The sequence below is a fragment of the Triturus cristatus genome, chromosome 2_1 (genome assembly GCF_964204655.1).
Source record: "Triturus cristatus chromosome 2_1, aTriCri1.1, whole genome shotgun sequence".
Classification (NCBI taxonomy): domain Eukaryota; kingdom Metazoa; phylum Chordata; class Amphibia; order Caudata; family Salamandridae; genus Triturus; species Triturus cristatus.
Genome location: NC_140581.1, coordinates 1,020,833,257 through 1,020,857,602, shown reverse-complemented (window position 1 = coordinate 1,020,857,602; position 24,346 = coordinate 1,020,833,257). Strand labels below are relative to the sequence as shown.

Below are 24,346 nucleotides of genomic sequence, written 5' to 3'. Positions count from 1 at the left end.
ACAAGACTCTGTACCTCAATAACACACCAAAAGCACTCTCAGTCACCAAATCCATTCCACCCTATTCATACTTACAATCCAAATCGCTCGGAATTCACACTACAAGATAGGAATTCAGCCAAAAATCCACCAGGAAGATCCACACTGGAAAATCCAGTAACACTAAGCTCTGGGTAACAAATGAGTTTCTAAAGCAGAAAGGTTGTGCTCTTTAACACCCAGCCATCCTCTGCTATCAACATTTTGTGGGAGCAGGGGCCCCACACTCTTGACACCCCAAAATGTATCTCAAACAGAATGCCCACAGTCCAATAAACTGGAGACTGTGTTAATTAATTTAATGAGGCAAAGTTACCCCCGGTTAAGGCCCCTCCCCACACATCAAAATTATTAGAACTGCGGTCAATTTAGTAAACACGCCCACTCAGTTGTAACTGAGATCTTGAACAGCAGAATAGTTAAAGGGTTTTATTACAAAATTAAAAAGTAAGGTGATACAGAATCTATTCCATGAAAGCTCTCAGTGAATAGGCAATCCAGAGAAATACAAAATCAAAAATTAGTCTAAGTCCAAAGTGGGCAGTAAAATAGGGAAAGAAAATGGCAGCATCCCTAGTGTAACAGGAAAGTCTCTGGCTTTTTCCCATAATAGAGGGGTTTTATGACTTATTTACGCATGTGGAATTAGCAGCCCTGCAGAATCACTGTGGTTTGAGCAAATGTATAATTTCATTAGCAACTCAGATCATCATATTGCATCAGTAGTATAGGTTGTATACTACTCGTCACCATGTATTTTTTGACAGGTGGCCACGCCCCTTTGACCACGCCCCTTTGGTCCGTGTGTCTATATTGGACGTGTTCCAAGTCTGATTTTAATCGGGGTTTTAATCGGTCCTTATAACGTATTGATAAGATTATAGCATTTTATTGTTTTATAGGTCGTTATTTTGTGAATCATGGCTTATAAAATGATACGGCGATGAAATCAAAAATAAAAAAAAAAAAATAAAAAAAAAAAAAAAAAAGCGTATAAAACGATAAGTTAGGATTTGTGAATCAAGGCTTATAAAATGATACGGCGATGAAATCAAAAAGCGTATAAAACGATAAGTTAGGATTTGTGAATCAAGGCTTATAAAATGATACGGCGATGAAATCAAAAAGCGTATAAAACGATAAGTTAGGATTTGTGAATCAAGGCTTATAAAATGATACTGCGATGAAATCAAAAACGTATGAATCGACCACGCATGCAGGAGGGTTGCTAAGAAGTGGGGGTAGTGTGAAATACGAGTCTACAAACATACCGCGGGGCGTGTCTAGTATGTTCACAGAGGATATAAGCCAGCATTCCGAGGACCGTGTGTTAAGAAACCCCCGCTTTTTTCCGACAAAGAAAAGCTCGAGCTTTAAGACAACTTTGAGAATGTCTTGCTCTAGCGTGGAAGCGGGGCCCCTTGGAGAAACTATAACAGCGATGCTGAAGGAAGCGGCAAATGCTGCAGACGACGCTGCAGAACTCGACGATAGTGATAAGGAAAATTGCGCGCCAACAACGCCTGCGGGTACTACGTCGGAGATGTCGTCGGCGATGCTGAATAAAAAGCCCGAGACAGACGTCGAGGCATCGGCTATGCCGAATATAAAGCCCGAGACCGGAGCCTGCGAAGAGGCGGTTGGTGGCGTTGCTAAAATGGCGAGCAATACCTCCGATGCTACAGACGGCGGTGGAAGAGCGGAACCAAGTGAAGATGACGAGGGTATTGACCTGCAAGAGCCTGAACCCGAGGACTCCAGCGACTGTACAGAGATGGATTCCGGAGAAGAATCTGTAAACGAAACAGAAAAGTGCGAAGTTGGAAAACGAAAAGTAAGTACGAACCGCAATTTTTCGGCAAATCCTCTGGGGTGTTTAAGAGTGTGATGATGAGGCGTGTAGTTGTGAGGAAGGCTGAGGTCGAAAAACCCCTTTTTTCTTTTTATCAGCAAAAGAGAGGAGGAGGAGCCCCAGGCGACAAAACCGCTAGCACGACTATGGAAGTCACACAGCCATCGCTACGTTTTTCATGTCTCTGCTGCTCAAGACAGAAAAAACTTGCCGTAACGCATAAAAACTGCAGCTGTAAGCGCTTAGACGCAATTGTACAATTTTGTCGTGGTGAAAGTTGGAGCACGGATCGATATCGCGGACTTTTGACAGCGATAGCCGCGATCATAAAATTGTGCTTAAAGGCGGGGTGGTACGACGAATGCGAAGGTTGTAAAATTGACGACCCGAGTCAGTTGCATCACGACTGTCTCACGACGGGTGATGAATATGAAGACAGTTTGATACGGAAACTATGTTACAAGCTGGACCCCTATAAGATTATGGCGACGTTGGGGGCGGTCTATGGCTTGAAAGAAATGTCAGTACCCGAAGATTGTAGTAAGATGATTGCGAATGTTTTAAAGTATATTAAGAGAGTACAGTCCCCATCAGAGCATGTGAAAAGTATGTATGAAGCGGGTGATGAAGACATACGCTTGATAATGAAACAGCATTTGAGAAGGAAGAATTACCGTAGATATTTTAAGATCAAGTATCTTTACAGGAGTTTAAAACCGAGGAACATGACATTTCTTAATGTAGAGTAAATGAAAACATGATGATCTTCGCGATTGCTACTATTATGTATGTGTGTTTTTCCGTTGCAGGAAAGTGTGTTTCGACACATGGTTGAGATCGGCGTGCGACCGAGCGTTAGATGCCTGGAAGACGCTTTTTATTTTCTGATCAGAGCAAAGATGGCGTACCCCAAACCAGTGTTTCGCCCGACCGCGCTATGTCGTAACAAGCGATGTGAAATCATCGAAGAGCTTGAAAAAGAACTGGGTCAGAAACCTAGAGGCTTTTACGACGTTGAAAAGAGCAAAATCTTCTTGGGCGCTGACGACGTGCTCGAAGATTGCATCGACAATTATATCAGGCGGACATTTTGCACCCTAGGAACTACTCTGAATAAGAAACAGTTTTTCAATTTCATGAATACAATATCTGATTTGTTTTGTCGAGCCTTCTTGAAGGGGCGTGGGGAGGATGTAAGAAGACTGGTACCGTTCATAGCTAGCAAAATCCAAATATTGATTCTACGTCACGAGTTTTTGAGAGCATTGTGTTAAATATCTATGTTTTTATCGTTATTATCGTTTATAGCGCTGTACATTCCTATATTACCAGTTTAAATCATACACTGTTTAATTCGTGTGTTATTAAATAATCTACTATTGTAAAATAAACCGGCTTCTAGTTCTGATTATTTGATAAAGAAAAATAATAAAACAAAAGTGAATTAATAGAATAGGGGGGCGGGAGTAGGGGTTGCGGTATTTTAGTTCAAGAAGCGCTACGATGCAGAAGCTTTTCAAAAGAGTTTATTACAACCCCTCGAAAGTTGGTAGTTTTGGCGGTGTAGAAGCCTTGTACAAGGAGAGCAAAATCCACAACGACGGTGTTAAAAGAACACAGGTACGCGACTGGTTATCGGGCGAAGATGCCTACACGCTACATAAGGGGTCGAGAAAGCGCTTTCAAAGACGGCGTGTGATAGTCAGCGGCTTAAATCATCAATGGCAAGCGGACCTTCTAGACGTCCGTGAACATGCCGCGGTTAATGATGGTGTAAAATTTATATTAACGGTGATAGACGTACTGTCAAAGTATGCATTCGCCGTTGGCCTGAAGGAAAAATCGGGGAGCTCGGTCACAAAAGCCTTTGATTACATTTTCAGCAGCGGGAGAATTCCTAAAAAGTTACAAACAGATAGAGGAAAAGAGTTTGAAAACAAGACGCTAAAAGCTCTGCTGAACAAGTATGGTGTAAAACATTTTGTTACAAACAACGAAGTGAAGGCGGCGATTGTAGAAAGATTCAACAGAACTCTCAAGGCACGAATTTGGCGGTATTTTACAGCGTACAACACATTTCGTTATATAGATCGTTTACAAGATTTTATTGAAAGTTACAATCATAGCTATCATAGAACCATTAAGACGTCCCCTGTAGAAGTATCCCCGCAAAATGAGTTGAAAATTTGGAGAACTGTGTACGGGTCCGTGTTCACCAACAACCCTGTTTCAAAAAACACGCTCAAAAAAGGTGATCATGTTAGGGTATCTAGATGCAAGGGGGTATTTCAAAAGGGGTATGAGCAGACTTTTACAGATGAGATCTTTGTGATAGACAAGATTTCCAAGCATTCAGGCGTTACAGTTTTTAACTTAAAAGACTATGCTGGGGAGGAGGTCGAAGGGTGTTTTTACAAAGAAGAGCTGCAAAAAATAAAACAGGATCAAGATCGTGTGTACCGTATTGAGAACGTTTTGGCAAAGAAGGGGCACGGGGCACAAAGACAGTGCCTAGTTAAATGGCGGGGATGGCCTGATAAATTTAATAGTTGGGTCTCTGAGAGTGAATTAAAGGATATACAAAGTCTACAACAGCGGATATAGGCATTTAGGTACCGCGGAAGCGCCATGGAGGTCGGACCTTTTTATCTGACGCTCCCGAGTAACGCGTCTTTGGACACTTTCCCTAATAACAAAATTTCAAATTTTACGGTGAAACTAGCAAAACCTATTCATCTACAAGGAGATTGGGAGGTGGCCCTAACAGAAATTCAGTACCCGCACACGTGGGACACTTTTGAAACAGAGGATGTTAGATTTACGGTGGTACGCAAGAAGGAAAGCGCCCACGAACTTTCTTTCCCGCCGGGGCACTATGACAACATACGAGACATTGTAGAAGTAATGAATAAATCCATTGGTAACATATCGGAACTTGTTGACCTTAGATTAACGTATGAACCACGACTTCGAAAAGTGCAGTTGAGGAATGCTCAAGACTACGGTATTTTGGTGCGTGAAAAACTGGGGAGAGTGTTGGGGCTGACGCCTAACGTTCACCACTCTTCATCAGCGGGGAAAGCCTACACGGATGTACACGGCGGATTTTATATGATGTTTGTATACTGCGACGTGATAGAGCATCAGAGAGTGGGGGATAGCTACGTGCCTCTCCTCCGGTGCGTGGAAATCACAGGCAAGAATAATAGCATGATAAACATCATTTACACCAAAAGAGATTATGTACCGATCAGCAAAAAACATTTTCACACAATAACTTTGGAACTGAAGGACGATTTGAACACTAATATAAGATTTAAAGTGGGTAAAGTCATAGCGAAGCTTCATTTCAGGCCGCGACGTGGTGAAGTGTACTAGAATAATGATTTTACCTGAAAATTACGGCGACGCGTCGCTCTATAGGGATTACTATAGAGCACAAGCCGGCTCAGGCCTCCCGGGGTTCCACGGGGCACCTATTATGTACGGGGCGGGTGTTGGCGGTATATTCAGAAGCCTTTTCAGAAAAGCAGTACCGCTTTTAAGAAGAGGGTTCCAGTTGGTAAAACCGCACGTGAAAACCGCTGCAGCAAATATTGCCCGAGACGTCGCAGGGCACGTTTCGGGGGCGGTGATGAAAAAGTTCACCAAAACGGGTCAAGAAGGCTCAGGTTTAATCTATCTCGAAAGAGGAAGGAAGAGAAAAAGGGGTGTATCACTAAGGGGGCCGCCCGCGTTCCTTCAAAGCGTTGTGAAGCGCCGGCGACCGGCTCAAAAGAGTTCGCTTAAGACCCGGAGAAGACACGGAAAAAAACGAGTCTCTAAGGGCAACATATTTTAAATCGGACCATGGCCTCCGTCCCTTGCGGTTCCCAGGAATGCACAAAGTCAGAGTTGGACCTATTCCAAGTACCACCAACGCAAACCAGCATTGAAAGTTCTCTATATGTCGAAGTACCGCCACTTTCAGCCCTGTCAGACACAGCCCCCTTAGAGTTCTTCATAGCTCGGTCGGATGACTACCTGGACCTTTCAGCTACCCTGATTTATCTGTCGTGCAAAATTACTAACGCAGACGGATCCGATTTGGACGCCGCAGCCCGAGTGGCGTTTTCTCCATACCCCATAGCCTCACTTTTTAACCAACTGGATGTGAGCCTCGGCGACCGGCTCATCAGCCAGTCAAACAACACGTATCCATACAGGGCTTATCTCGAAACGGTACTTAATTATGGGGACCCCACTTTAAAACGCCAACTTTCTGCAGGTCTCTTCTACAGAGACACCGCTGGAGAGCACGAGGACACGACTTTAAACGGTGCTAACGCGGGATTTAAGAGCAGAGCTAGCTTTACAGCCCGAAGTCGTAAAGTGGAACTGATTGGGCAATTACACTGCGATTTATTTTTCCAAGACAAATTAATGCTTAACGGTCTAGATGTGAAGATTAAACTGATTCGAAATAAAGACACTTTTTGCTTAATGAGCGGCGACGCAGAAAATTACAAAGTGCATATCTTAGCGGCGTCACTATTTGTGAAACGTGTCAAAGTGAGCCCGGTGGTGCGTTTAGCTCACGCCGAGACTCTGTTAACCAGTAATGCCAAGTACCCCATCGAAAGAGTGGAGCTCAAAGTGTTCAGCATCCCAGCCGGTGCGCTACTATCGAATACTGAGAATTTTTTTTTCGGATTTTTGCCAAGAACTGTAATAGTAGCGCTGGTCGATAACGCAGCATTTAGCGGTGAATATGGCAGAAACCCCTTTAATTTCAAGCATTATAATATATCTCACAGCAGCCTCTCCGTAGACGGCCAAGCTATACCGGCAAAACCATACACGCCGTCATTTGGAACTGGGGGTGTGGCTAGAGAATATTTGGGTGTGCTGCAAGTTGCTGGGAAGTACGCATCAGACCGACCCTTCTTTGTGGATCGTGTAGAGTATTCGAAAGGCTATTCTATGCTGGCTTTCGATCTATGCCCTGACAACGACGTGGGTGGCGGCCATTTTTCGATACAAAAATCAGGCAATGTACGTCTGGAGCTCCGTTTTAGCGCCGCTCTACCGTCTACTATAAACCTTCTGATTTACGCTGTCTTTCAGAATGTTATACAGATTAACCATAGGCGAGAGGTGCTAATCGACTATATGTGATGAATACGTGGCAACTGGAACGTTTTCTCGCCAAAGACGAGACGGCAAAACATTCATTTTTAGGTGTATTCGCAGCTGACACTCTACCAATGTATCTGGGTAATCGCCAGCGACCGCTTCATTTAATAGTTAATACAGACGGTAAAGATCAAAGGGGTCGACACTGGTTAGCAATATTTCTAACGGAAAAGGACTCTGAGTTTTTTGACTCCTATGGCGTGCCACCAAACAGTTATCTGTACCCCAATACCATATGGCAATTTTTAAAAAGAAACACTTCAGGCCTAATAACATTTCATGAAAACCAGATTCAGGATGATGTATCATTTACCTGCGGGGCACATTGTTTGTTTTATTTATTTCATAGATGCCGTGGTGTAGACTTTGAAAGCATTTTAAAAATGTATTCAGCTGATTTGAAGGCAAATGATGCTCTAGTAACAAGGTTTGTGTTGAGGCAATTACGCAGATTGAAAAGAGGCCGTGTAAATAACAGACCGATGCAAAATTGTATTTCATTCACTGATAATATGCATGTTTACAGTGTTTATGATAACTAGCAGACATCCACAAGGTCTATTTTACGCTCTCATTGGACTTTTAAAATCATATTTGTACCGAACATTTTTACTCTGTGATATAAAATGTATCTAAATAAATTGCATGAAAAAAGTCAGACCGACACGTAAAGTTAAGGGCTTTTTTCATGCAATTTATTTAGATACATTTTATATCACAGAGTAAAAATGTTCGGTACAAATATGATTTTAAAAGTCCAATGAGAGCGTAAAATAGACCTTGTGGATGTCTGCTAGTTATCATAAACACTGTAAACATGCATATTATCAGTGAATGAAATACAATTTTGCATCGGTCTGTTATTTACACGGCCTCTTTTCAATCTGCGTAATTGCCTCAACACAAACCTTGTTACTAGAGCATCATTTGCCTTCAAATCAGCTGAATACATTTTTAAAATGCTTTCAAAGTCTACACCACGGCATCTATGAAATAAATAAAACAAACAATGTGCCCCGCAGGTAAATGATACATCATCCTGAATCTGGTTTTCATGAAATGTTATTAGGCCTGAAGTGTTTCTTTTTAAAAATTGCCATATGGTATTGGGGTACAGATAACTGTTTGGTGGCACGCCATAGGAGTCAAAAAACTCAGAGTCCTTTTCCGTTAGAAATATTGCTAACCAGTGTCGACCCCTTTGATCTTTACCGTCTGTATTAACTATTAAATGAAGCGGTCGCTGGCGATTACCCAGATACATTGGTAGAGTGTCAGCTGCGAATACACCTAAAAATGAATGTTTTGCCGTCTCGTCTTTGGCGAGAAAACGTTCCAGTTGCCACGTATTCATCACATATAGTCGATTAGCACCTCTCGCCTATGGTTAATCTGTATAACATTCTGAAAGACAGCGTAAATCAGAAGGTTTATAGTAGACGGTAGAGCGGCGCTAAAACGGAGCTCCAGACGTACATTGCCTGATTTTTGTATCGAAAAATGGCCGCCACCCACGTCGTTGTCAGGGCATAGATCGAAAGCCAGCATAGAATAGCCTTTCGAATACTCTACACGATCCACAAAGAAGGGTCGGTCTGATGCGTACTTCCCAGCAACTTGCAGCACACCCAAATATTCTCTAGCCACACCCCCAGTTCCAAATGACGGCGTGTATGGTTTTGCCGGTATAGCTTGGCCGTCTACGGAGAGGCTGCTGTGAGATATATTATAATGCTTGAAATTAAAGGGGTTTCTGCCATATTCACCGCTAAATGCTGCGTTATCGACCAGCGCTACTATTACAGTTCTTGGCAAAAATCCGAAAAAAATATTCTCAGTATTCGATAGTAGCGCACCGGCTGGGATGCTGAACACTTTGAGCTCCACTCTTTCGATGGGGTACTTGGCATTACTGGTTAACAGAGTCTCGGCGTGAGCTAAACGCACCACCGGGCTCACTTTGACACGTTTCACAAATAGTGACGCCGCTAAGATATGCACTTTGTAATTTTCTGCGTCGCCGCTCATTAAGCAAAAAGTGTCTTTATTTCGAATCAGTTTAATCTTCACATCTAGACCGTTAAGCATTAATTTGTCTTGGAAAAATAAATCGCAGTGTAATTGCCCAATCAGTTCCACTTTACGACTTCGGGCTGTAAAGCTAGCTCTGCTCTTAAATCCCGCGTTAGCACCGTTTAAAGTCGTGTCCTCGTGCTCTCCAGCGGTGTCTCTGTAGAAGAGACCTGCAGAAAGTTGGCGTTTTAAAGTGGGGTCCCCATAATTAAGTACCGTTTCGAGATAAGCCCTGTATGGATACGTGTTGTTTGACTGGCTGATGAGCCGGTCGCCGAGGCTCACATCCAGTTGGTTAAAAAGTGAGGCTATGGGGTATGGAGAAAACGCCACTCGGGCTGCGGCGTCCAAATCGGATCCGTCTGCGTTAGTAATTTTGCACGACAGATAAATCAGGGTAGCTGAAAGGTCCAGGTAGTCATCCGACCGAGCTATGAAGAACTCTAAGGGGGCTGTGTCTGACAGGGCTGAAAGTGGCGGTACTTCGACATATAGAGAACTTTCAATGCTGGTTTGCGTTGGTGGTACTTGGAATAGGTCCAACTCTGACTTTGTGCATTCCTGGGAACCGCAAGGGACGGAGGCCATGGTCCGATTTAAAATATGTTGCCCTTAGAGACTCGTTTTTTTCCGTGTCTTCTCCGGGTCTTAAGCGAACTCTTTTGAGCCGGTCGCCGGCGCTTCACAACGCTTTGAAGGAACGCGGGCGGCCCCCTTAGTGATACACCCCTTTTTCTCTTCCTTCCTCTTTCGAGATAGATTAAACCTGAGCCTTCTTGACCCGTTTTGGTAAACTTTTTCATCACCGCCCCCGAAACGTGCCCTGCGACGTCTCGGGCAATATTTGCTGCAGCGGTTTTCACGTGCGGTTTTACCAACTGGAACCCTCTTCTTAAAAGCGGTACTGCTTTTCTGAAAAGGCTTCTGAATATACCGCCAACACCCGCCCCGTACATAATAGGTGCCCCGTGGAACCCCGGGAGGCCTGAGCCGGCTTGTGCTCTATAGTAATCCCTATAGAGCGACGCGTCGCCGTAATTTTCAGGTAAAATCATTATTCTAGTACACTTCACCACGTCGCGGCCTGAAATGAAGCTTCGCTATGACTTTACCCACTTTAAATCTTATATTAGTGTTCAAATCGTCCTTCAGTTCCAAAGTTATTGTGTGAAAATGTTTTTTGCTGATCGGTACATAATCTCTTTTGGTGTAAATGATGTTTATCATGCTATTATTCTTGCCTGTGATTTCCACGCACCGGAGGAGAGGCACGTAGCTATCCCCCACTCTCTGATGCTCTATCACGTCGCAGTATACAAACATCATATAAAATCCGCCGTGTACATCCGTGTAGGCTTTCCCCGCTGATGAAGAGTGGTGAACGTTAGGCGTCAGCCCCAACACTCTCCCCAGTTTTTCACGCACCAAAATACCGTAGTCTTGAGCATTCCTCAACTGCACTTTTCGAAGTCGTGGTTCATACGTTAATCTAAGGTCAACAAGTTCCGATATGTTACCAATGGATTTATTCATTACTTCTACAATGTCTCGTATGTTGTCATAGTGCCCCGGCGGGAAAGAAAGTTCGTGGGCGCTTTCCTTCTTGCGTACCACCGTAAATCTAACATCCTCTGTTTCAAAAGTGTCCCACGTGTGCGGGTACTGAATTTCTGTTAGGGCCACCTCCCAATCTCCTTGTAGATGAATAGGTTTTGCTAGTTTCACCGTAAAATTTGAAATTTTGTTATTAGGGAAAGTGTCCAAAGACGCGTTACTCGGGAGCGTCAGATAAAAAGGTCCGACCTCCATGGCGCTTCCGCGGTACCTAAATGCCTATATCCGCTGTTGTAGACTTTGTATATCCTTTAATTCACTCTCAGAGACCCAACTATTAAATTTATCAGGCCATCCCCGCCATTTAACTAGGCACTGTCTTTGTGCCCCGTGCCCCTTCTTTGCCAAAACGTTCTCAATACGGTACACACGATCTTGATCCTGTTTTATTTTTTGCAGCTCTTCTTTGTAAAAACACCCTTCGACCTCCTCCCCAGCATAGTCTTTTAAGTTAAAAACTGTAACGCCTGAATGCTTGGAAATCTTGTCTATCACAAAGATCTCATCTGTAAAAGTCTGCTCATACCCCTTTTGAAATACCCCCTTGCATCTAGATACCCTAACATGATCACCTTTTTTGAGCGTGTTTTTTGAAACAGGGTTGTTGGTGAACACGGACCCGTACACAGTTCTCCAAATTTTCAACTCATTTTGCGGGGATACTTCTACAGGGGACGTCTTAATGGTTCTATGATAGCTATGATTGTAACTTTCAATAAAATCTTGTAAACGATCTATATAACGAAATGTGTTGTACGCTGTAAAATACCGCCAAATTCGTGCCTTGAGAGTTCTGTTGAATCTTTCTACAATCGCCGCCTTCACTTCGTTGTTTGTAACAAAATGTTTTACACCATACTTGTTCAGCAGAGCTTTTAGCGTCTTGTTTTCAAACTCTTTTCCTCTATCTGTTTGTAACTTTTTAGGAATTCTCCCGCTGCTGAAAATGTAATCAAAGGCTTTTGTGACCGAGCTCCCCGATTTTTCCTTCAGGCCAACGGCGAATGCATACTTTGACAGTACGTCTATCACCGTTAATATAAATTTTACACCATCATTAACCGCGGCATGTTCACGGACGTCTAGAAGGTCCGCTTGCCATTGATGATTTAAGCCGCTGACTATCACACGCCGTCTTTGAAAGCGCTTTCTCGACCCCTTATGTAGCGTGTAGGCATCTTCGCCCGATAACCAGTCGCGTACCTGTGTTCTTTTAACACCGTCGTTGTGGATTTTGCTCTCCTTGTACAAGGCTTCTACACCGCCAAAACTACCAACTTTCGAGGGGTTGTAATAAACTCTTTTGAAAAGCTTCTGCATCGTAGCGCTTCTTGAACTAAAATACCGCAACCCCTACTCCCGCCCCCCTATTCTATTAATTCACTTTTGTTTTATTATTTTTCTTTATCAAATAATCAGAACTAGAAGCCGGTTTATTTTACAATAGTAGATTATTTAATAACACACGAATTAAACAGTGTATGATTTAAACTGGTAATATAGGAATGTACAGCGCTATAAACGATAATAACGATAAAAACATAGATATTTAACACAATGCTCTCAAAAACTCGTGACGTAGAATCAATATTTGGATTTTGCTAGCTATGAACGGTACCAGTCTTCTTACATCCTCCCCACGCCCCTTCAAGAAGGCTCGACAAAACAAATCAGATATTGTATTCATGAAATTGAAAAACTGTTTCTTATTCAGAGTAGTTCCTAGGGTGCAAAATGTCCGCCTGATATAATTGTCGATGCAATCTTCGAGCACGTCGTCAGCGCCCAAGAAGATTTTGCTCTTTTCAACGTCGTAAAAGCCTCTAGGTTTCTGACCCAGTTCTTTTTCAAGCTCTTCGATGATTTCACATCGCTTGTTACGACATAGCGCGGTCGGGCGAAACACTGGTTTGGGGTACGCCATCTTTGCTCTGATCAGAAAATAAAAAGCGTCTTCCAGGCATCTAACGCTCGGTCGCACGCCGATCTCAACCATGTGTCGAAACACACTTTCCTGCAACGGAAAAACACACATACATAATAGTAGCAATCGCGAAGATCATCATGTTTTCATTTACTCTACATTAAGAAATGTCATGTTCCTCGGTTTTAAACTCCTGTAAAGATACTTGATCTTAAAATATCTACGGTAATTCTTCCTTCTCAAATGCTGTTTCATTATCAAGCGTATGTCTTCATCACCCGCTTCATACATACTTTTCACATGCTCTGATGGGGACTGTACTCTCTTAATATACTTTAAAACATTCGCAATCATCTTACTACAATCTTCGGGTACTGACATTTCTTTCAAGCCATAGACCGCCCCCAACGTCGCCATAATCTTATAGGGGTCCAGCTTGTAACATAGTTTCCGTATCAAACTGTCTTCATATTCATCACCCGTCGTGAGACAGTCGTGATGCAACTGACTCGGGTCGTCAATTTTACAACCTTCGCATTCGTCGTACCACCCCGCCTTTAAGCACAATTTTATGATCGCGGCTATCGCTGTCAAAAGTCCGCGATATCGATCCGTGCTCCAACTTTCACCACGACAAAATTGTACAATTGCGTCTAAGCGCTTACAGCTGCAGTTTTTATGCGTTACGGCAAGTTTTTTCTGTCTTGAGCAGCAGAGACATGAAAAACGTAGCGATGGCTGTGTGACTTCCATAGTCGTGCTAGCGGTTTTGTCGCCTGGGGCTCCTCCTCCTCTCTTTTGCTGATAAAAAGAAAAAAGGGGTTTTTCGACCTCAGCCTTCCTCACAACTACACGCCTCATCATCACACTCTTAAACACCCCAGAGGATTTGCCGAAAAATTGCGGTTCGTACTTACTTTTCGTTTTCCAACTTCGCACTTTTCTGTTTCGTTTACAGATTCTTCTCCGGAATCCATCTCTGTACAGTCGCTGGAGTCCTCGGGTTCAGGCTCTTGCAGGTCAATACCCTCGTCATCTTCACTTGGTTCCGCTCTTCCACCGCCGTCTGTAGCATCGGAGGTATTGCTCGCCATTTTAGCAACGCCACCAACCGCCTCTTCGCAGGCTCCGGTCTCGGGCTTTATATTCGGCATAGCCGATGCCTCGACGTCTGTCTCGGGCTTTTTATTCAGCATCGCCGACGACATCTCCGACGTAGTACCCGCAGGCGTTGTTGGCGCGCAATTTTCCTTATCACTATCGTCGAGTTCTGCAGCGTCGTCTGCAGCATTTGCCGCTTCCTTCAGCATCGCTGTTATAGTTTCTCCAAGGGGCCCCGCTTCCACGCTAGAGCAAGACATTCTCAAAGTTGTCTTAAAGCTCGAGCTTTTCTTTGTCGGAAAAAAGCGGGGGTTTCTTAACACACGGTCCTCGGAATGCTGGCTTATATCCTCTGTGAACATACTAGACACGCCCCGCGGTATGTTTGTAGACTCGTATTTCACACTACCCCCACTTCTTAGCAACCCTCCTGCATGCGTGGTCGATTCATACGTTTTTGATTTCATCGCAGTATCATTTTATAAGCCTTGATTCACAAATCCTAACTTATCGTTTTATACGCTTTTTGATTTCATCGCCGTATCATTTTATAAGCCTTGATTCACAAATCCTAACTTATCGTTTTATACGCTTTTTGATTTCATCGCCGTATCATTTTATAAGCCTTGATTCACAAATCCTAACTTATCGTTTTATACGCTTTTTTTTTTTTTTTTTTATTTTTTTATTTTTATTTTTGATTTCATCGCCGTATCATTTTATAAGCCATGATTCACAAAATAACGACCTATAAAACAATAAAATGCTATAATCTTATCAATACGTTATAAGGACCGATTAAAACCCCGATTAAAATCAGACTTGGAACACGTCCAATATAGACACACGGACCAAAGGGGCGTGGTCAAAGGGGCGTGGCCACCTGTCAAAAAATACATGGTGACGAGTAGTATACAACCTATACTACTTGCATCAGCTCCTAAGGCCTATCCCACTGCATGAATAATCATTCCACCCCTTCCAATGCTAATGCCGGCTGGAGATGCTAGAGCAAACTAGATACATATACAACAACGTGTTCTATCTAGCGGAAAAGCTTTGAGGAAATACTTGCAGTTTTGTGACTGAGCCCTTGGAAAGTTTATTGAAAACAGCATGTACAATCACAATGGAAATAAAGAAAACAGCATGAATAATCACAATGGAAATAAAGAAAACAGCATGAATAATCACAATGGAAATAAAGAAAACAGCATGAACAATCACAATGGAAATAAACAAATGATATTCTAACTGACTACATGCTGCTGAAACGATATGGAGTGAGATGGGCAGGGGAAAGACAAGAGTGATATCCATTTTAAAAACCATGGCATCTAGGCCCAAAGTGATGCCCAGTTAACAAGGCTCAGACAGAAAAATCACTTGTAAGCATCACAGAAAATTAGTTTCAAAAGCAGCATTACTATGTTAGTGCATGCTTGGGTAATCAGGTGTGAAAATACAGCCTGCACATTGTTAAAGATGAAAAAAAATATAAATGCACAAAAATCTTTAACAACAGTGAACACTCACTTCAATGCAAGTACTTTGGATTGAACAGGCAGAAGGTCAGTGACAAGTACCACAGCAGGCGATGACGGGGCCAATATTAAGCTCTCTTTGGTAGACTGCTTTTGCTGTGACCTGTACAGATGACTTTGCATTTTCTTTTAGGTGCTATTATCTTTAATATCCGTTCTGTGTTGAGACATTCTCTGCAGTGGTAATACAGCAGTTTACCATTATTTAACTTTCATAGAAACACAATGATGGAAATGTTTCTGAACCCAATAAACAATACAAAAAAATAAGGAACCATAAAGTCATACAATGGACTGAAAGGAGAGAAAGGGTGCTTCTTCCAACACATTCATACAGTGCCTGAGTCCAGGTCACTCAAAATGATGACGCCCAGCCCCAGTGGAATGACTTAACTTTATGGAGAGGGAGCTGTGACCTCAATGGCATCTCTTGCAGAAATGGTAGCTAGACTGGTATATCGGATGACAAAAGATGCATTTGGAGGCATGGAACAACACACTCCTCTATGTTGAGTTTTGTTTTATAAGAACAGTTTCGATGATTTTCAATATTACAGTTGTTGCTCTTTCAAGACAAGCACAATGTATACAAAGCTTCATACAGATACCTGCCTCCCCTCTTAGTCCCACAGGTGTAGAATATGGAGCCGCTTCATCCACCCATATCAACTGTGATCTTCTAGACCATGGAAAGCCCGCCATTTTCTCCAAACCTTGTCATACTTGTGGGGACACCCACGTGCAGTATATATTGTCTCTCCCAGCTTCACACACCAGTCCATACCTTTCTTCCAGGCCACAATAGAGGGAGTGTTAGGGGATCTCAAGTGTTTGGCAATATTTTTCTTGGCCCGTAGCGTACCCATCCCCACCATTGTCCTATCCTGTCAAGGTCCACAATATCCTCTAGCATGCGCAATATAGCGGGTCTGAGGTTTGCCTCGATATGCAATCCCACCACCTTGGAAAGTGTGAAGAATATGCTTGACCGGTAATGTTGTATGACAGGCCAGGCCCATACTGTATGGTAGAAATCCCCTCTGGGCTCCAGACATCTAAGGTATGTAGGTGATGGATATACCCAGACCTTCCGGAGTCAGTAAGGTGTAAGATGCACCCGGTGGAGATATGTAATCTGAATGAGCCTGAGCCGTGCAGAGATTGCCAAAGTGCCAGTCCATCTCCTCCAGGAAGCCTTCCCACTCCTCTTTTTTTCTCTCAAGGTGCCCATCAGGTTAGGAGCGTGTGTAACCAAGGTTTTATTGATTTGTGAAATGCCACCTTTCCCTAAGGGACCCGGAAGTACACGTACCTCGAGCGGGCTGCATCAGTCATCAAAGTTTATTTCAGGAACCAGCCCATAAAACTTTGCAAATATCACAATAAAATGCATGCTATATTCATAGGAAAACATGTTTAAAGTAAGAAAATACATTTAACAGAGCTACAATAAAACACATATAAAAATACTAAAATCTCAATCTGGATAAGACACATACCATAATAGTCCAAGAAAAAGCAATGAATAGAGTAAAGTGCATAATAAGTAATTTTGTAGCATAATGGCACTCTATTTTGGACATAAAGGCATAGAAGAAATTACTCATCATTTAAAAAATATATCAGTTTAGATTAGAGATAAATGGAAATCACGATGTAAGACCCGCCCTCTACTTTAATAGCCAAACTGCGTATAGGTAACGACCAAGACCATAATCCGCGAGGGGACTGGTATCACATTGTTATATTCTATAGGAAGAAGACAAATCTTGCAAACAATAGAAACAAGACAAGCACCTTGAAGTACCTCACACCCAGAGAGGTGCAAAGAGTCCTAATCTAAGTCTACCTTGGTTTGGCGTACACAGAGCAAAACAATATGTTCAACATCCTCAGTTGCGTAATTACATAGTATACATTGAGGAGAATTTATGCAATTTGGTTTCAAGGCACTGGTAAATTTGCTGACCAACAGTGTACCAATCCTACATTGAGTAGAATTTGTACAATTTGGTTTCTAGCCACAAATACATTTGCTGACCAACAGTGTACTAATCCTAGTACGTGCCTATGGTGGGTGTATTACAACATCCATGTATGGTTCCGGTGCAGGTGCAGGTTTGCAGGTTTGCAGGTTTTAATAATAAAACATTTCACCAACCCCCCCAATTTAACATTACAGTGGTAGTCTATGATTTTGCTGTTCCAGTAGGCAGTATTGTTTACTCGTACCTCGAGCGGGCTGTACTCCGAGACATCCCTGAGTTCTTCTTGATATTCAGACAGAAAGGGTGTGACTAAGTTGTAAGTATCGTAAGAATTGTAATTTATGCATGTGGAACTCAATCTAAAGGTCCTGAAAGGATCAAATGTAATCCCTGTCCCATACATCTCCCAGGCACGAATTGCCAACTCTGCCCCACTCTTAGAATCCTTTGAGGCTCGCCACTCGGGTCAACCCGCGGCACAACCACAGGGGAGTCTCCAGCATAGTCCTATGTTCGCAACCTGTCCAACACAGCACCATTTTCTATGCTCAGAACACCTCTTTGGTCAGTTTCCGGGAGAAGTTATGGGACTGGCGCCCAAAAGAGAATACTTGTTATGTTATCTAGTCTAATTACAGCTATCTCTTCCTGGTTTGCTGGGTTCTCCAGTCGTTTACTATCAGGATGAGTGCTGCCTAATAATATAGATAGATTTCCGTCATGGCGAGTCCTCAGACGGTCAAATGCGGCATGGATGCATTTAAAAAAGGCGACTCTGGGGGACTTATTTGCCCACAGAAACGACCGTATGACTGAAGCCGGGGTATTAAATCAGGCTGGCGAAATGTGAAGGGGAAAGTTTTAAAGGGCCTAAAGCAACCGAGCGAGTGTCATCGTCTTAAATTGGGCAATCTTGCCCATGAGATTGAGGGGCAACTTGTCCCACCCACCGGGTCATGTCCTCCTGGGCCCTACATAGCAAGGGTCGAAGATTCTAGCTCCAGATGAGTTCCAGTTTTCATTATATGTGCACTCCCAGGTATAGAAAACAAAGACACGTATGGGGATCCCTGGATGCCAGGTCGTGTCTTGTTGGTCACCGCGCAGGGGGACCAATAAGGATTTATTCCAGTTGACCCTTAGTCCGGAGGGTGAACCAAAGGCATTCAGGATGTGGATCAGTTAAGGCCCCAATATCTTCAGACTGGGAAAGGAACAGGAGAACATCCTTCACATATAGAGTGATCCTGTCCTCCGTCACCAGCCCCCAGTCAAAGCACCACACTTGTGCATCGCAGTGCACCAGGGCCAACAGGGGCTCAATAGCTAGCGCAAATAGGAGGGGGGACAGGGGACATCCATTTCTGGGGCCCTGCCGGATGGGAAATTTGGGGAAGACAACTCCATTTATTCTCTCCTGAGCCTGTGGGGCTGCATACCGGTCCCTAATTTAGGTCTGATACTGCAGCCAAAGCCCATTTTAAGAAGTGCTTCCTCCAGGAACGACCAGTGCAGGGTATCAAATGTCTTCTAAAAATCGATAAGCATAAGTGCTGCTGAACCACCTAATGATCAAATGCGGGCCAGAGCCTGGTTGACTCTCCTAATGCAATGTCTTGTGCTGTGGTTTTGAATAAGGTTGTATTGGTCTGGGTGGATCAAGTGAGACAGAACCCTTAGAAGACATTTAGAACACTTTAGCATAAAGCATGACCTCGGTATTAATATGTGAGATTGGGTTAGGAGGCACACTGGTCCGGGGAATGGCCTGGTTTTGGCAAGCCAACCAGTGTTGCTAGGTCTATCTCCAACAGCAATCATTTTTTGGAGATCGCCTCAGTGAACATGTCTAGAAAGGAGGGAAGGATCTCTGTATGGAGCTAGAGGTAATATTCCACCAGAAATCTGTTCTTCCCGGGGGTTTTATTCGAGTTTAGGTTCAAGAGCACCCAACTCTTCAAGTGTGAATTGCTGTTCTAGGTGATCTCTGTTGGATGCCCACAGCCGAGGGCAATAGTATATGCATGACTAGTGGAGCATTGGTCTCACACGCCCGGTGGGTGTGTTCTGCGTCTAGGATCTCATAATATTGTGCAAAGACAGATGCGACCTCAGCAGCAGTCTCCACTACCACCCCATTCCCATTGCTTATTCTGGGCAGTATCCCTGATCTCTGTGTATTTTGTAGCTAAGCAATAGAGCAGTTTACAGGATTTGCCCCCCCATTCATAGGCACACCTGGTGGAGGCTATCCAGCATCTGCTGTCCTCCTCCTGGCATAGCTGGTGCAGAGAGTCCCTATCTAGGGGCAGGCGACTTTGCATTTGTTCTATCTGGTGGCCCCGTGCTCTACGTTCTTAGGACAATATGGAAATTTTGATTTTCGTGATCGTCACCAGTTTTACCCAATTCTTAAAGCAGAACATATGATTGAGCAATTCCTCGCATTGATGCCTTACAGGCTCCCCATAGCAGGTTAGGTGAATCTACAGTGTCCTTGTTTATATCTAGAAATGCCTTTAGATCCTCTGCCAAGTAGGAGGAGAAGCACCGTTCCATCAGGGACCATGCATTCAGACGCCTTATAGGTCTATTCCACAATGGAGGGGCCACAAAGTGCGCTGTCTCTGGGGAATGATCAGATATCCCCCATGGGAGGATATGTGAACCAGTGGTGTACATTAGTTCGGGCTGGGAGTAATAGGCAGTCAATGAGGACAGCAAACCATGTGCAGCTGAAGCGTAAGTGTATCCTGGGTGACCTGGATTCCATATTATCCATACATCTCTAAGTCCCGATCCAATGGCCCAGTCAGACAAACCAGTCAGACAAACCCCTCCCTGTCCTCTGTGATGCTTCAGTGGGTCTGTGCCAATCTTGGTTAGTCATAATATCATTGAAGTCCCCCACTATGATTGTCACCCCATGTGGTAGGGCATGCATGAGCTCCCTGAGACTTGGCCGTGTGAGCAGGGCCATTGCAGGTGGGACATACACACATATCAGATTGAAGGGGGTGCTCTCCAAGGTTACCTTCTAAGATCAGGAACCTCCCATTTGCATCTCGGGAGACCCTAGAGACTACCAGGGGCAGAGTTTTGTGAAGTAGCATGGCCACCCCTGTTGATCCGTGGGAATATCTGGCATGGAACTCTCGGTCACAACCACTGCAGGCCACGAATGGGAAGGTAGTATCTTGAAGGTGAGTTACTTGAAGCATTAGGATTGCCGGGGTATGCCGGTGCATGAACTACATTACTGCCCTCCTCTTAATCATCTCTAGAAGCCCATTAATGTTCCATCGCATTACCATGACGGCACGCATGGTGATAGTGGTGGGTGATAGTGACATGGGATAAGGGAAGATGCTGACAATACCACATTGCGAAATATGTCATATTGGTGAATTTGTTGCATGGTTGTGTGAAGCATGAGCTTGATTCTGAGAGCAGGTGAGCAAAAAGAAGGGACAAAATATCTCAACAACCAAAACAAACCCCTAACCAGCATCTCACCCCACTGTATACTTCCTTCCTCAAATAAGCATCTTTTGCCCCAAACTCACATACTAAACACAAATCAAATTCGGGATTGGTGTAATTAGATGGCAAAAACAATTACCTCATTGTGGCTCTGTGTAAGAAGAGGTATGTAGAAAGTACATCAGTAGGATACAATGGTGCTGACATGCTATATTCAGATGTGCAGTGTGACCTCCCCTGGAGTCTCTCATTGTCCCAGGCTATGACTCGGTCACCGGTTGCGGCTCATTGGATTCACTGTGCTTTCAATACTTCCCCTTCAACTCCATGGAGGCCTCTGTATCAAGTGAGCCCTATTTTCACTGTCTGGATCATTTCTAACACCTTGCCTCAGTAGGTCCTCTTGGTCCTCGCCTTCCCGAATTTGAGGGAGTAATTGTCTGCCATCTTGGAGGCTGGTGCGGTGGAAGAGGTCACTGCTCCATAAGCCAGACCCATGCTTTCCCGGGGGTATCAAAGAAGCATGACTTTGAATTATAAAGCACCTGCAACCGTGCAGGATAAAGGAGAATATAGGGGAGGCTCATTGTTCAAAGTTTCTGCTTCACTTGATCAGAGGATTTTTGTTGTGAGTGGACATGGTGAGTGTAGTCCAGAAAGATCATAATGCAATCACATTGATGCGTTAGGTGACCCTTCGCCCTCACACCCTTCAGGATAGCATCTCTGCCCCTTTAATAAAAACAATTGGCTATCATAGAGCAAGGCAGGGCTCTCGGTGGAGGTGTTTGGACCAGTGACCTGTGGGCTCTTTCAATGATAAAACAGGGAGACAGGTGAGCATCGTCCAGCCAGGACAGACCCACCACTCCAGAAATGTTTCTGGTGATGGGCCCTTGGCCCCTCTGGGAACCTGACAAACCGGGGATTATTACGGAAAGCCCTGTTTTCAGTGCCCTCTGCTCGGTAAAGAAGAGTTTTGGTGGAGTGAGATAGGCGAGCCCCTTCAGGGGAGAGTACCTGCACCGTGTCTTCCAGCTCGGGGATTCTACCCTCTGCTCTGTCACTCAGCTTACGGTCAGTCGGAGAATCCGGTCTCAAAAGGGCCACAACAGCCTGACCTTTCCAAGCTTGGTCTCCAGCACAGACTTGGAGTCCTGAATGGCCTGCAGTATTGCTGAGGTGTTGTCTCAGCTGTGTGGGATCAATTTGGGAGAGTCTCCTCCCAGGGCGCCTTTTGCTCCCTACACAGTGGCAGTTTATTTTCCCATTTTGGTTTGGGCTTGGGGACCCTTGTCACCACCCATAATACCTGCAGTTGCATTGAGCCGGAAGTCCTGATTATGGCGAATGATTCAGATTCAGAAAATGCTTTATTCGATTTTAAATACTTGGTAAAATCATAAAAGCAGAAAATACAAAAGACAATTCATTTAAAATACTCATTAAAAGACAATTCATTTAAAATACACATTAAAAGGTACATTTGCATATACAGCTAACCCAGTGATACATGATTGTACAGTTTAAGAGCTAACAAATTATGCTTCTCCTTTTCCTCAGTATACTTTTCAGAAGCCCAGTCATGATTCCAATACAGTACACATATCCAGTAATTGTAAAAATAGGAAGGCCGGACGACATTGCCGCCACACTCCCTGCTTTACAAAAGGCATAATCCATCTGGCTCGTTCCTTAACATAAAATTTACATAAAAGGATCACATGCATTATTGTCTGTGGTGCTAAATTATCGCACGGACCGTGGCAAAGTTTCCTGGACCAGTCATTTATAGCTGGAAATGACCAGACGATGAAAACAATCAAACCTAAACCTAGTCAGTATGTATCTATCGTATTCCCCTATACACCACACTAGGTAGGGTTGAATGGAGTTACTGGCCAAGGTCAATTGATGCTGGATCACAGAGTTTTTATTTTATTCCTCTGCCAATCTGAGGGTCTCAAAATGATTCAAACATAGGGCTTTAAGCTCTTTTCTAGATATTGTGCTCATAGTATCTGGTTTAACATAAAAATCTGGTCTACTCAGGTCGGTTGACAATTTTCTTATGTAATTCAGCCAGGGGATTTTTTTAACCTGATCCAATCCCATTGAATCCTTAATAATCTCACGGTTCAACCCTAGGCTGGAAGAGGTCCAGACTCTGTGCCAGAGTAAAATTGATTGCATTTTGATCACATTAGAGATGTGAGGAATCCCCAATTCACTGTGGCAATTAAAAATAGATGAGCTCTAAGGAACAGCTAATATAAACCTTAAAAAAGCATTTTCTACCACCTGTATTGATGAAACATCATAGAATCCCCAGACCCCCGCCCCATATGTAGCAATACTTGTGCATTTAGCTTGATATATTTTAAGTAGCATTCCCGGGGGCCTTTTGCCCATTTTTTTTAAAAAAATCATCGACCTCTTAAACAAAAGTGTCCTACTCTTGACCGCTGGTCCCCAGGAACCTGTATCCTCCAATAAAATGGCAAGATAAGAGAACGTTTTGGTTGGTTCAATGTTGCCGTTCCCAGCTGCTAAACTTCTACATTTATTCTTCCCCTTCCCACATGACATCACAAATGTTTTCGTTACATTTAGTTTCAATCCCCTGTTATCCATAAAATCAATGTAGGTAGTAAGGGCCCTCTGTAGACCGAGCTGGGTTCTGGCCATTAACACTGCGTCATCCGCGTAAAGAAGGGAGACAATCTGCTTATTGTTGATTTTCGGTGAATCTCTCGCCCTGGCCACCAGTTCCTCTTCCAAAGCGTTGGTATATAATGAGAAAAGGAACGGGGCCAGTACGCAGCCTTGCCTAACACCCCTCTCCACGCGGAATGACTTAGTGCACTCACCCTTTAGTCCATACCTCACCTTGGCTGAGGCCCCGCGTATAATTGCCTCAAAAATTGCACCAATGAGGGCTCAACCTTAAGGTCCTCTAAAATTTTCCATAACCTACTATGGTCAACGCAATCGAAAGCAGAGGTAAGATCTACAAATCCCACAAATAATTTCCCTGCCTTCGCTTGGGTATACTTCCCCTGTAACATGGAAAAATGTAAAACCTGCTCGATTATACCCATCCCCTCCCTGAAACCGTATTGGACGTGGCTCAAAATATTATTGTCCTCGGCCCACAGTTGAAGTTTATTCAAAACGACCCTTCCTGCAATTTTCATAAATGAGTCTAAAAGGGATATGGGTCGGTAGCAAGCAGGATTTTCCTGGTCCCCTTTTTAAAAGATGGGTATTATTACGGACTCCGACCAGGATTTAATAAAACCCCTAGCACAACATGCTTCTAGAACTCAAGTTAGCAAAGGAGACCAAAGCTCTGTCGTGCTTTTATACAGGTCTATCGGAATCCCGTCGGGGCCTGGGACCTTACCTCTTTTACTCTCATTTATAGCCGCCAGCACTTCACCATGTGTAAAATGAATATCAATCGGCAAGAAAACAATATGGTTGCCAGGTGGATATAGTTCCTGGGCTATGGTAATATCCTCATTACCCTTGTTTCCATAGACCGTAGAAA

The 24,346-nt window shown here is 43.7% G+C and overlaps 2 protein-coding genes and 1 long non-coding RNA gene across 5 annotated transcripts in view; 1 reads left to right on the top strand and 2 right to left on the bottom strand.

Annotated features, from left to right (window-relative positions):
- LOC146866250 (uncharacterized) overlaps nucleotides 1–24,346 on the bottom strand; it is a 153,370-nt gene that overhangs the window by 104,535 nt on the left and 24,489 nt on the right. The window lies entirely within an intron of this gene.
- Nucleotides 1,223–3,282, top strand: LOC146866252 (uncharacterized). Of its 2 annotated transcripts, none has more exons than XM_085635042.1 (2): nucleotides 1,223–1,873; nucleotides 2,701–3,282. In XM_085635042.1, exons 1-2 carry the CDS (start codon nucleotides 1,223–1,225, stop codon nucleotides 3,163–3,165), a joined length of 1,116 nt encoding a protein of 371 aa, XP_085491168.1. In that variant the 3' UTR covers nucleotides 3,166–3,282. The 2 variants fall into 2 exon arrangements, with proteins under 2 accessions (XP_085491168.1, XP_085491161.1); XM_085635035.1 differs by having other exon boundaries at nucleotides 1,990–3,282.
- LOC146866251 (uncharacterized) lies at nucleotides 12,186–14,245 on the bottom strand. 2 transcript variants are annotated; one of them, XM_085635013.1, is made up of 2 exons: nucleotides 13,595–14,245; nucleotides 12,186–13,478 (listed from the first exon to the last, which is right to left on the bottom strand). In XM_085635013.1, exons 1-2 carry the CDS (start codon nucleotides 14,243–14,245, stop codon nucleotides 12,828–12,830), a joined length of 1,302 nt encoding a protein of 433 aa, XP_085491139.1. In that variant the 3' UTR covers nucleotides 12,186–12,827. The 2 variants fall into 2 exon arrangements, with proteins under 2 accessions (XP_085491139.1, XP_085491149.1); XM_085635023.1 differs by having other exon boundaries at nucleotides 12,186–12,767.